Consider the following 11,619-nt stretch of genomic DNA (forward strand, 5'->3'; position numbering starts at 1 on the left):
CTGGAGCCTATAAACAAACAGGAAAAAAAAAAACCCACAAAAAAACCCAAAACAAAACTGAAAGGTTAGAGAATTAGGCTTACCTCGTTTCACGGCATCTAATCATTTGTGATAGTCTGCGTACTCATTCTTATAATTAATTTGTTTTCTGGGACAGCTTTTTCTCAGCAAATTGGGTTTAAAAATATCATCTGTTCTTCTATATTAAGCGTACGCAGCGAAAAGGAACATTGTGGATGCGCTGGATGTGCGAGGCAATAAACATCAGTGAAAGTAGTTCACATGAAGCACGGCTGCTGCTGCATGAGAATCAAAAAGGCTGTTGATATTAAAATACTGAAATTGGTATGTTAGACTACAGTGTGAACTTCTCTCAATACGAGCTTGACATCCACTCCTGATCTCTCTATGAATTTGATTCCTTTATGTGCTTAAAAGAAAGTTTAGCTCCATGAATTTGGGCGCTGCGTTCACTGTCTCCTTTGATTAAGAAGTTGATTCTTTCGCCCTGTCCTCCCTGTGGCTCTCTTTTATTATTGCACAGAAAACCACTGGTCGACTGTATCCCCACTTTGACGTGTCATTTATTGATGATTTTTATATTTTTTCTTGCCTGCGTATCTTTTAATTACTGCATTCAATGAATAGGAAGTAAAGCAAACGGATACTGAGTCACTGCCACTAAATGTAGTCCCAGACAAAAGCGGACAGCACTGGCTTCAGTTCAAAGTGGCAGCCTTTACTGCATTATCATTAAAGTGGATCAAATCCAGAGGAACAAAAAAAGATGATTTTGATTTGTATTGCTAGTCGCTGATGCAACCTTACGTCTTGTCATGGAGGTGAGTTGTTGCAGCGAGGATGTGCTCGAAAAGAAAAGTTTGCAGTGTGGCACCTCAGCACGGCTGTCACTCTCACTAAACACACGAGTATGTACTCACACACACACACACACACACACACACACATAAACCTGCACAGTACATAGTTAGTAAGCCTAGTTTTGACTGACATGTGACATTTCATTATGGGTAAATCATATGCGCGCAGTATATATCCAAAAAGACACGCCACACACGATGTCACATCCAGGACACACTGCAGAGGCAGACGGACAGGACAGGAAAACTTTGCTGCAGGACTTCAGACTGGAACTCCAGACCTTCCTCTGTCATTCTGATTCTATTTGACCACATAGCATCACAAGAAAAGCTTTAGTGATAAGATGCACGCAACTAAGAATGGACAGAAGGATCATTTTTGATTAGTCCAACCTACATTGATGGGAGCTGGGAGAGTACACCAGGGGAATGCTGGGATACACAAATACTGTGCTTTTATTGAACTCAAACTACACTGAACAGCCACGCACTCATCTCTTTACAAAGAAATGCGCTTATAAATATTCAAAATCTAATAGTAAGGCACCAGCTTTCTGGCTTCAGCATGTACTCTGTTTGTAGTCTGAGTGGTTATTGATCATCGGACTAATAGTTTGGATTAGCTGTTTTTAATCTGTATTATCAATAGACTGGCTCAGAAAGCAATAAGTCTTAGACTCAGTATTAGTTATCCAAATATTCAGATACACCAAAACATTTTTCACCTAGCACAGACTTATGAGTCATTCAAACATAAAAAAACACACCTAACCCTAAAGATGAACCAGTGTTGTGTCTACACATAACAGACAGCCTATCAAAGAACCAATTTTACATTGTATCTTCATTGGCAGCAGCCTGTCACAAAAACACATTGTTTGTTTCAGTTTCTTTAGTTGAATCTATGAAAACTACCAAAGATAACACAGTTTGACAGACATAAAACTACTTTATCAGCAATAACCGAATTTCCCAGAGGAACCCACCCGAGGGATTAATAAAGTTTTATCTTATCTTATCTTATAAGATGATAAAAAAAAAAAGGTGAAAGAGCTGTTAGCTGAAAACGTCTTTCTCAGCATGGTGTGCACTGTGTCCTTAAATAGTTTGGGGCAACTGGATAAAAGAAAAACGGTCAGGCCTTAAAACTCTCTACAGCAGATAAACAGTATCTGACAGTCATGTCCTTAAGAAACAGGGAAAAATCCAGACATAGGGTCTGAGCATCTGGACCATGAGCTGATACGTCTACTGTTCACTGAAACCTCATCAGCCTCCTGGAGGAGGCCAGGACAGAGGGACAGCAGTGAGTTTCTGCAGCCATCTGTAAAACATGGTGGAGGCCGTGTCATGTTGGGGTAAGTAATGTATTACACGTCACTCATTACTTTTCTTAAAAGTAATGCAGTATGTTACTTAAATAAAGGAAGAAAAATGTTTCTTTCTAACTGCACTGCACAGAGATAACTGAAGAACCCTTTGTAAGGAAAGTAACAGCATAACTGTAACTGTAATCAAATTACTAAATTTAGTACAGTAGCAAGTTACATTACTTTGTTATTGAACTATGTAATGTTATTACAGTAGTGCACTACTATGTTACACCCAATATTGGACATGCGCCCATCGATATATTAAAAAAAAATGAAGGATGATTCAAGAATTTTGCACAATACTGCGGGTTGCCTTGTGATGCCATAATAGCTCTGGTCTGCTGGGGCTAAGACACAAGACCTCTGGGTGTGTACTACTGTGCTTGGCAGTAAAACGCTGGCATTCCTTTAGATCCTGTGGGTTGCAGGGTGGGGTCTCTACAAATCAGGCTTGTTTCATCCCATCCCATGAACGCTTGATTGGTCTAGAATCTGGGGAGCTCAGAGGCCAGGCCAGGCCAGGCCAGTGCCAGGTTCACTGAGCTGATTTTTAGCAATTTTTGCAGTCTGGTAGATGCACTCTCCTCCACCCATGGCAGCAACATTTATTTGGGTGTAAACGTGTGAAAGTCATAAAAACAAAATACCTGAACCCAGTGAATTTCATGCGACACCTTGCATTGTAACCTGCATCCACAGGTTGATCTAAAAAACATCTGCAATAAATCTATGATCAAATTAATGTATATGTAGGAATGAGTTTCATTGTTTCCTGAAATAAAAAATTATGTAATCTATTTGGAGATTATTATTATTATTATTATTATTATTATTGTTGTTGTTGTTGTTGTTGTTGTTGTTGTTGTTATCATCATAGTTCCTTACAAAGTAATTTTATAGCAATTTTATATAATAGCCCTTACTAAATAAAACATAAAGGTATCTGTATTTTAATTTATTTTATTTTTTCACAGACTGGTTTCATCGGTTAAGTTGGGCGAAGCTCTGATGCAATACAATGAAAGGATTCGTATGCCAAGTTTTCTTTGGTTAAATCTTCAGTCAGTCAAGCGTGAGTGGGCGGGAATTGCGACTTTAAGCCAATCACATCATTCGCACATTACCCTGCCCGTCCGACAGTCACAAACATGGCGTTGCGGGAGCTATCTTCGCTGGAGAAATACCTTGGACAAAAAAAGGCGAATAAGTACAGTACGCAGGGGGATAAAAAGGTGATATAACGGTTCATTATTGTGTCATTTACTGTAGGTGATACAATTGCCATTTTAATTGAAAGGCGCCCTCCGAGCTGTTGTAACCGGGACACCTAGCTATAGCAGGGGAGTGCTAACACGCCATGCATGTGTGTTGGAAATAAAGCTGTGCTTATAGTGTGTCTATATCGGGCTGTTCGTCTGTTGTCAGCTAAGTTTCTCCATTACCCCAGCATTTCCACGCAGAGAGATGTGTTTGCCAGCGGTCTTGTTGGGAAAAGTCAGGATAGTGGATAGCATAAAGCTATAATAGACGTAGCCCCATGCTTTGTCTATAGCCGTCCATTGAAACTAAGCGAGGGGAGGAGTTAGCTGTCAGTACCATGGGATGGACAGAGCAAGTGAACTCTAGTAGTGTATATAGAACTATGTTTAGAATAATATAAATTTAATTTGTAGTACTAATAATAGTAAATTCTTGTTATTTATTTTATGCAATTTATTTTCATTCAGGGGAAAATAAACATATTTGCGAAACGGAAAATTGCGAAAAATTATAGCTATTGATAATAATGTCTTATAAAGTATGAACAAATTAGAGTTTCAACATGAGGCCCTTATCATCGAATCATCATCACTCATTCATACACATTTTGCGTCCTCCTAAAAACCTTAAACCGTTTTTGTTGTATTTTTAAACAGTCTTTTTTTTTTAAACATTAATTACTTTATCCTTTTATTCATATTTATGACCGGACGTATGTTTGTTTTTAAATGCAGCTACTGGATATTTGAATTTATCTATCTATATGTCAGTAAATAAAACAACAGTAAATAATGTTTTTGTAGAAGTGGGGGTAGCAATCTGCTCCAGATTTTTTTAACGGATGCTGTAGTGAAAGGTTAATAAGGAAAAGTTGTGAAAGTATTTTTTCCCACCCATATTAAATTCTTTCTTCTGGATATCAACCTAACCGTCCATCGTAATTTCACTAATCAGTATTTTCCAAATTACACATTGATAATCGGCGTGCATATGAGATCCAGACAGTCTAATAAAATAAATGCATTTATTAGGGACGTTTTGCAATCACTGGAAATGAAGCGTGTTATTTAGAAAGACAGTGCTGGCTTCTGATGCATTCAAATGATTGTTTGTAACTACCCCTCACTGTCACTCCTCGCCCTCCAGGTACCTGTGCTACAGAATAATAATGGTCCTCCGCTGGTGGGGTTGGTGACCATCGCCTGTCACCTGGCGAAAGAGGCCAAGCGCCCAGAGCTGCTGGGTGACACCGCAGAGAGCAGAGCGGTGGTGCAGCAGTGGCTCGAGTACAGAGTGACCAAACTCGACAGTTGCACAAAGGAAGACATCAAGACCGTCCTAAAGGTAAAAGAGCTGATTTTCAAGGAAATCCTTTCCTTTTCATTGAAACAGCATTTCTAGAGTTAAATGCATACGTACTTAAAATGATCCCAGATTTTAATCCTGATGTTTCCAAGCATGCTTAGAAGTCTTATTTTTTTCTTTGTGCTAAAATCAGTGTTAAAATTGTTCTCTTTCTTTGAGAGTTTCTTTGACAGTTTCTTCCACATTGACCTCCTGTGACCACCAGTTGGGTCAATGTGTGTGTCTCTTTGCCTTATTAAGGCGCGAGCGACAGGAATACGGGCTGATGTATGGCCCTTCAGTGACATGGCCCCACGCGACAGAGCAAAATACTCTAATGTGCCTGACGCCAGTCAGCGTGAAACGGATCGTCAGCCGCTGGTCGGCTGGATGCCGCGCGCCTCTTGGCACTGTCCTGTCAGTGTGAAGTGTCTGTGCATTTGTGTGTGTGTGTGTGTATGTGCGCACTTCTCAGCGTGACACGCTGTTGTGGCATGGCTGAGAAGTCATGCTGTGCGGCAGCATGTTATCTGGACAGGCCTCTTAAATATTTTAATGGTGCCACTTACAGACGGAAGTCGCCCTGAGCAGCTCAGCACTGGTGCCCGGTGGCCCCCTGTCCTGTCCTGCTGCTTGAGCCGCGTCCTTAACGCTCTCCTTTTAAGCACACCAGTCATCTCCCATTAAATTATGCTCAGATAAAAGTGTCATCTGGAGGAGTTTTTAAACTTTCTCACCCCAGGATGCAAATAAGACATTTTTGCTTCGCAAGCTGAGACTTGTTTCCGAAGTAAACATCTTGTCACTCATGTAATATGTTGATAAACAAGCCAGTTTGGGTTGGCCCTGAACCCAGAGACAAGCTGAGTGTTGGTGAAAGTCTGTCACTCCACTTTAAACAAATCAGGCCAGTATTGAAGACTTCCTGCTGCCACTCAATTTGACTATTATCTTTTGTTTCAGCATGCAAATGCTGTAGTATACAAATGATTGCATCTGCTAAGTACTTTGTCTTCAGTGAGTGGAGAGCACGATCATTCAGTTTTTGACAAAACTGTAAACTCTCAGTGTAAACAGAAATAATTTTCACTTATTCTGTTTTTTTGACTCCTGTTTAATGTTTTCAGGTGTTACAATTGAAAGTAAAAAGCCTCTCACACAGTGTCAGCCAGGACAGGCTTCAACCTCCCTCTATATCCAAGGCTGAATAGGCAGATAAGAAAATGGATGGATGGAGTACTGAGCAGAGTACTGACGGCTATGGTTGCCTGAAGGCCAAATGAAAGTGGTATAAACTCGAGAGATCACTGTGTCTGAGTCCAAGAATGGCAGCAACAATAAAAATAGCATCTGGAGCATCAAGTTTGTACAGAAATAATAAAGAAAAGGTGTGATTCATTAGTGCACCTGTATCTCCTTTTCTTAGTTATTCATCAGCTCGAGTTGACTGTTCTGTAGGATTTTTATCTGAATGCAACAACAGCACTGATGCACAGTTAGCAGGTAGCAAAGAACCCAGGTTTGAGCTCCATGTGCTGGGTGCAGGGCAGCAGGAGAGCTGCCTCTCCTCTGATGCTCGACTAGGCTTCAGCCTGATGGCTGTAGGCTACAGAAAAGCAAGGATCTGACTGTGGAAGGGGAGGAAGTCTGCAGTCTTCATGCCTTGTTTGGCATCACCCACACTTCCCGCACAATAACTCCATTTGCCCCCAAGATGCTCTGTGTGTGTTTGGAGTTTTCCCTCGCCTTCGCACAATGTACAAGTGCTAAAGATGGTCCCTTCCCCAGGGACCAGCACTTCCATGCACGACTTTGCTTGCACAGACACAGACTGAGGAGTGCACGACGTGCCGCCCAAGTTTAAGACGGCTTCATTAGATTTGCAAGCGAGAGTTGTAGTCATTTGGTTGAGAAGTAAACAAATAGCCCGTTTTGTACAGCATCTGTGCTAAGTCGCCAGTCATGGGGAGAGATGACATTCCCCCTCAGGTTACATATTATTCCTATCCACATAGCAGCACACAGACACGCACGCAAGCCATGAACCAGACTCGTGTACCTCACGCACCCACAGATATATAGGTTAATGAACCTGCTGATGTGCCCCCTTTAAGTCTATACCGTCCATCAAGACAGTAACATTTCGTAGTCCCAGCATCTCTTTTTTTAGGGATGCTTCATTAGTGATTCATATAATGTGTCCATCTGTCACATTAAGACATTTGTGTTTGCATTGAAATACTTACCATAATGCATAAATTATCATAAGAAATGACCTGATTTGCATAGCGTGTCTTATGCTCTTGAAATTTCCTCTTTCAGGACCTCAATCTCTACCTGCAAGACAAGGTCTATCTGGCCGGAAACCAGTTCACCTTAGCTGATGTTTTTATGTACTATGGAATCCATCCAGTCATAGTAAGTTACCTGTTTGAAGCTCCCTTATGTGCCGACTTCACTCGTAAGCCTCAATGTTTCTACACATTTATCAACTTAATGTATTCTGGGGTGTTCACATTAACTTTGAATCTTTATAATGTGCTTCTAGGAAACACTTTGTAACAACCAAACATTTTAGAAACTTGTCTTTAGGTTTTTCAAAGTTATTTGTCTAATTACATTCTTACAATCATTTACCAAGGATTCATCTATCCACCCCATCTTTCACGCTTTTCTCTCCTTATCAACAATCACTTCGGTCAAACCTCAACTTTAATAAGGAATTTGTCATCTTGCATAACGTACAATTAGACCAGTCACATGGCCACAGGGCACCGAGGACAAGCTGGCAATAAACACACAGATTATAAACAGATTCTCACTTCTCCTCAGTCAGATAAAGCGATGTGGCATAAAGTGATGTCTTTACCCTCAGACCAGGGACAAGTAAGTTTGCTACGCCTTACAGGATAAAAAAACAAGCGAGTTCAGAAATGGGAAAGGCAGAATGAGACGGAGGCGGGGGGAGATCACATGTTCAGAGATGTCAGTTTTTGTGGCAAAGATGGAAGGCCCCCACCTCCTCCCACTCCACGCCACCAGGCAGAGGGGCGTCACTTTGGTTTGCAGTCAGTGTGGTTTTTAACCTCGGGGACAGAAGGTCAGCTAGTGCGACCCTTAACCACAGCCTGCGCTGATGTTCAATTCATGGGAAACTACTTTACACAAACATTAAACCTGACTGATGCTGGAATGGTTGTAGGCCGGATCGTTGTCCGTTTTGAGGAATTTCCATATTCCGCTTAATTATGTGATTTAAAAAAAAAACACGCTTAATAATGTTTTCCAAGGCCATTTTAGTGCTTCAAATATTCCCAGTTGTCCACCTGCATTATGCTGCAACTAAAAGAAAACCAGTGTAAAATTGGTTACCATGTGATTATCATCATGTGAAATCTGCTGAACTTTGTAACTGGTTTGTTTCAGGCTTTGATATCTGCTCAGTTGTGACAGCAGAGACAAATACATGTTTTATATCACATATGAGTGCCATATTAATCAGAGCACATCATCAAAAGTGCATAAAAAAGGCAGCCGTCATGAAGCTGTTCTTCAAGTGTAATTATTTTTAGATAAGAACATTCAAACCAACCTAAACCAGTGCATCAACACTTCTCGCATGTGATCTCATGAATGTAAGCATTGCTTACATGTAGCCTCTCTTTAGCGTTTTGTTTTCCTCATAAGAGTTTCACTAAAACTGGATTCCTTTTTTCCTTCTTCATTTAATGGGATTTCTAAATAGTGTAGAAGAAAGTATCCAGGTTTTCACCAAAATGAGAGTAAATTCTACTGATTGTATTCATCCTTATTTAACCAGGAAGTCAAACTCGTGTTTAAGAATCTATTTTGCGAGTGTATTTGAGACCCAGATAGGCAGCATTAACATGTTTTTGATAACAGGATAAAACTGAGGGAAGAGGGAAACGCACTGCTTTATACTTGTAATGGTTCATATTTGATTGTTTTTGGAGGAAACTCATGAATGTTAAACCATCTTTGACTGTGTTAAATAGATTTTCTGTCAGTTTAACTCGCCTTCACGATGCGGTTAAACGCGTCACCTCCAATGATCTTCTCTTTCCCAGGTTGACTTGGCCATCCAGGACAGGGAGCAGTATGTGAATGTTACCCGCTGGTTCGACCACATCCAGCGCTACCCTGGTGTCCGGCACCACCTCCCTCCAGTAGCTGTGCTCAGGAACAGAATTTACACCAGCAGACACCACTGAGACCTGACCACCACCCTCCGCCTATCCAGTCTCACTCATCACTATCCTGCCGCAGATCTGGACAATTCGTGTGCTTACCAAGACTGCGTCACATCACGATCATAACTTCCATACTGTAACACTGATATTCTGCGTTTCAGATTCTTATTCTCGCCTAGATGTTTTTGTTTTAGTCGCAAACCTGTACTCTTATCTTTGGTTATGTAGGATAGGCGAAGAACACAAAGTTTTTCTATGTTAGGTACTATAAAGGGAATAACTGCTACTACAAATGTAATTCAGTTCAATCATTCTTTCACACAAGGTCACTGTTTTTAATAAATATATTGCCTGATAGAGTAGGCTTTTTGTTTTAATGAAGCGTTAGGAAGGAAGGAAGTGAAGGAAAGAAGGGTGTCTGTCACTGTAACCCTTTGGTGACTCAGTAATGCTAACACTATGAGAAGTCTGGCACCTCAATGCTTACTCAGTGATGATGGGAGCGACGATTTGAGGCCGTTTGTTTTGTTTTTGACTTTGGAAAGTCTTGTGTGGCTTTGTGGGTTGCAGTAAAATGCTGCTAGCTTGGCTGAAAGGTGTTTCTATTTATGAATGATTATTTGTTTAATCTGAGCCTTGAACTCAAACATGTGATAAGTATTACAGTTTCAAAGAAGGTTTAAGATGTTACTTAACTGGAAGCACGTTATGTCCTTGGGGAAACGCTGCTTCCTCCGTGCAGCCTCACAGTCGGTCCCATTTCTAGGATGTTCCAGGTTCCATATCGTGACCCCACAGACTTGTGGGTATTGCCATCGTCTCCTTGTATCTGATGCTATTATGTTAGGATTTCGTTTTTCCGTGTGCATTTAGTGGACGGTTTAGTTTCTGTGTGTGTGCTTGTGTGCGTGTTTTTGTTCTTTTCCTGATTACATCCCCGCTCCGTGTTCCACTTCCTCACCACCAGCTGTGTGGGCAGCAGTGAGCAGTTGAGCGTCAGCCCCAGAGTCAGAGATCAGAGTGAGGCTCCAATCAGTCCCACTACCACCACTGTTGATGCTGCAGGCCAGAGAGAGGGCAGCGGGCTCACCAGCTGCCACACAGATCCAGCCAGCCAAGGCCAGAACCCAGGCCCCTGGGCGACAGTCAGCCACTGTGTGTCATTTCAACCCTCACGCTCCCATGGGGCTACTGAAGAGAGAAGGACGAAGGGAGGCAGAGAGTGAGCGAGGGAGGAAAGGAGAGAGGGCCACGCAGAGAAGAAGAGCACCCAGAGGCAGAGGGATCTTTTTGTGACATGTGAACAATAATCAGTGCCTCCGAAAGCCTCACTGCTGCTGACTGGCTGTTTGCTATTAGCACCATTTACAGGCCAAATCATGGCAGTGTTGGTCTAACCTGTGTTTTAGCATCATGAAGCTACGATAAAAGCAGAATGAGGTAGGGTTAGAGCAGTAACGCCATAAAATCATCCTTTACTTAAACCTTACAGCTCTTACATGGTGGGACTGACAACTTTATGTAATACTCTTCATAGCTTTATCGTTCTGTTTTTAGATGTTGACATTTCAGCCATGTTTTTTTGTTGTTTTAAATCCCCTTCCCGCCAGCATGTCTTGCATATTGTTCATTGCTTAAACCTCAGCGGTTTGTTATCCGGTGTAATCATGATGCTCATCCTGTGCCAATAAATCAAAGGGATCCGCAGCTCATGACCCCTGATTTCTTCATGAATTTGTTTTGCACAGCCAGAATACAGAGCTATTGTTCAGCAGGGTTCTGTAAGACTGCACGCTGTGTGTTTGTGGCAAGTGTTATAAAAGTAGATGTGAAGGATATAAACCGCTTGCAGTCATCTGAGTGAGCCTTGTGACTAGCTGGAGCATTTTTATGGTGTTCTCTACCATTAAAGAAGCCCTTGTCCTCCCGGTTATGTTAACATTAGATCGGAATGCAGTTTTGAATGCGTAGCATCTGACAGGCCTGCTAACTTCTGAGGTGTTAAAAAAAAAGTTATGCCCTCTTAACTTGCAGCTGGGCAAATCTAAAATTATGTGTGTGATGTTTCCATAGTTACAAACGTGGCAACAGTAAAATACTTTTATTATAAAAATAAAAACCTTTCAGTCACAGAGTTCGCATTTGAAATTGTTGTTTATTTAAATGCAGAATTCAGGGAGTGATGAGTGAACGCCCCTGTGGAGCTTACAGGTGCGAGAAGCAGGTTAGTTTGAAACAGAAACTGACAGCTGGCAAAAAACCCACTGCAGTTAATAAGGTGCATAAACAGCTTTGTTTACATAGTAATATATGAATCAAATTGACCCAAAAAAAAAAGGCAGAAAATAAACCAATAAAAGTGACAAGCAAATGTTTCTGCACACGAAAGAGATGATCAAACATCACAGCTGAAAATTAAAATAACGTAATGAAATAAAAAGTGTTTTCATCTTGTGTGTTAATGCTGTGAGGTTGATATCCAGGTGATTCACATACAACCCAGTTTGATCTTAAGTGGGTCAGAGCAGTGAGACTTTCCTACCTATCGTT

General features: G+C 41.3%; 1 protein-coding gene across 1 annotated transcript; it reads left to right on the forward strand.

Annotated features, from left to right (window-relative positions):
• The first annotated feature begins 3,353 nt into the window (after positions 1-3,353).
• Positions 3,354-10,776, forward strand: eef1e1 (eukaryotic translation elongation factor 1 epsilon 1). The gene is made up of 4 exons (XM_080865204.1): positions 3,354-3,486; positions 4,661-4,858; positions 7,181-7,276; positions 8,947-10,776. Exons 1-4 carry the CDS (start codon positions 3,403-3,405, stop codon positions 9,088-9,090), a joined length of 522 nt encoding a protein of 173 aa, XP_080721330.1. The 5' UTR covers positions 3,354-3,402; the 3' UTR covers positions 9,091-10,776.
• Positions 10,777-11,619: the final 843 nt, after the last annotated feature.

Source organism: Rhamphochromis sp. 'chilingali' (genome assembly GCF_963969265.1).
Source record: "Rhamphochromis sp. 'chilingali' genome assembly, chromosome: 18".
NCBI lineage: Eukaryota > Metazoa > Chordata > Actinopteri > Cichliformes > Cichlidae > Rhamphochromis > Rhamphochromis sp. 'chilingali'.

Bases quoted from the DNA above. Each gene is read 5' to 3' on its own strand.
- eef1e1 (XM_080865204.1), top strand. From the start codon at position 3,403: ATGGCGTTGCGGGAGCTATCTTCGCTGGAGAAATACCTTGGACAAAAA. The intron at 3,487-4,660 runs GTGATATAACGG...CTCGCCCTCCAG, and splicing joins GTACGCAGGGGGATAAAAAG to GTACCTGTGCTACAGAATAA. The intron at 7,277-8,946 runs GTAAGTTACCTG...TCTCTTTCCCAG, and splicing joins ATGGAATCCATCCAGTCATA to GTTGACTTGGCCATCCAGGA.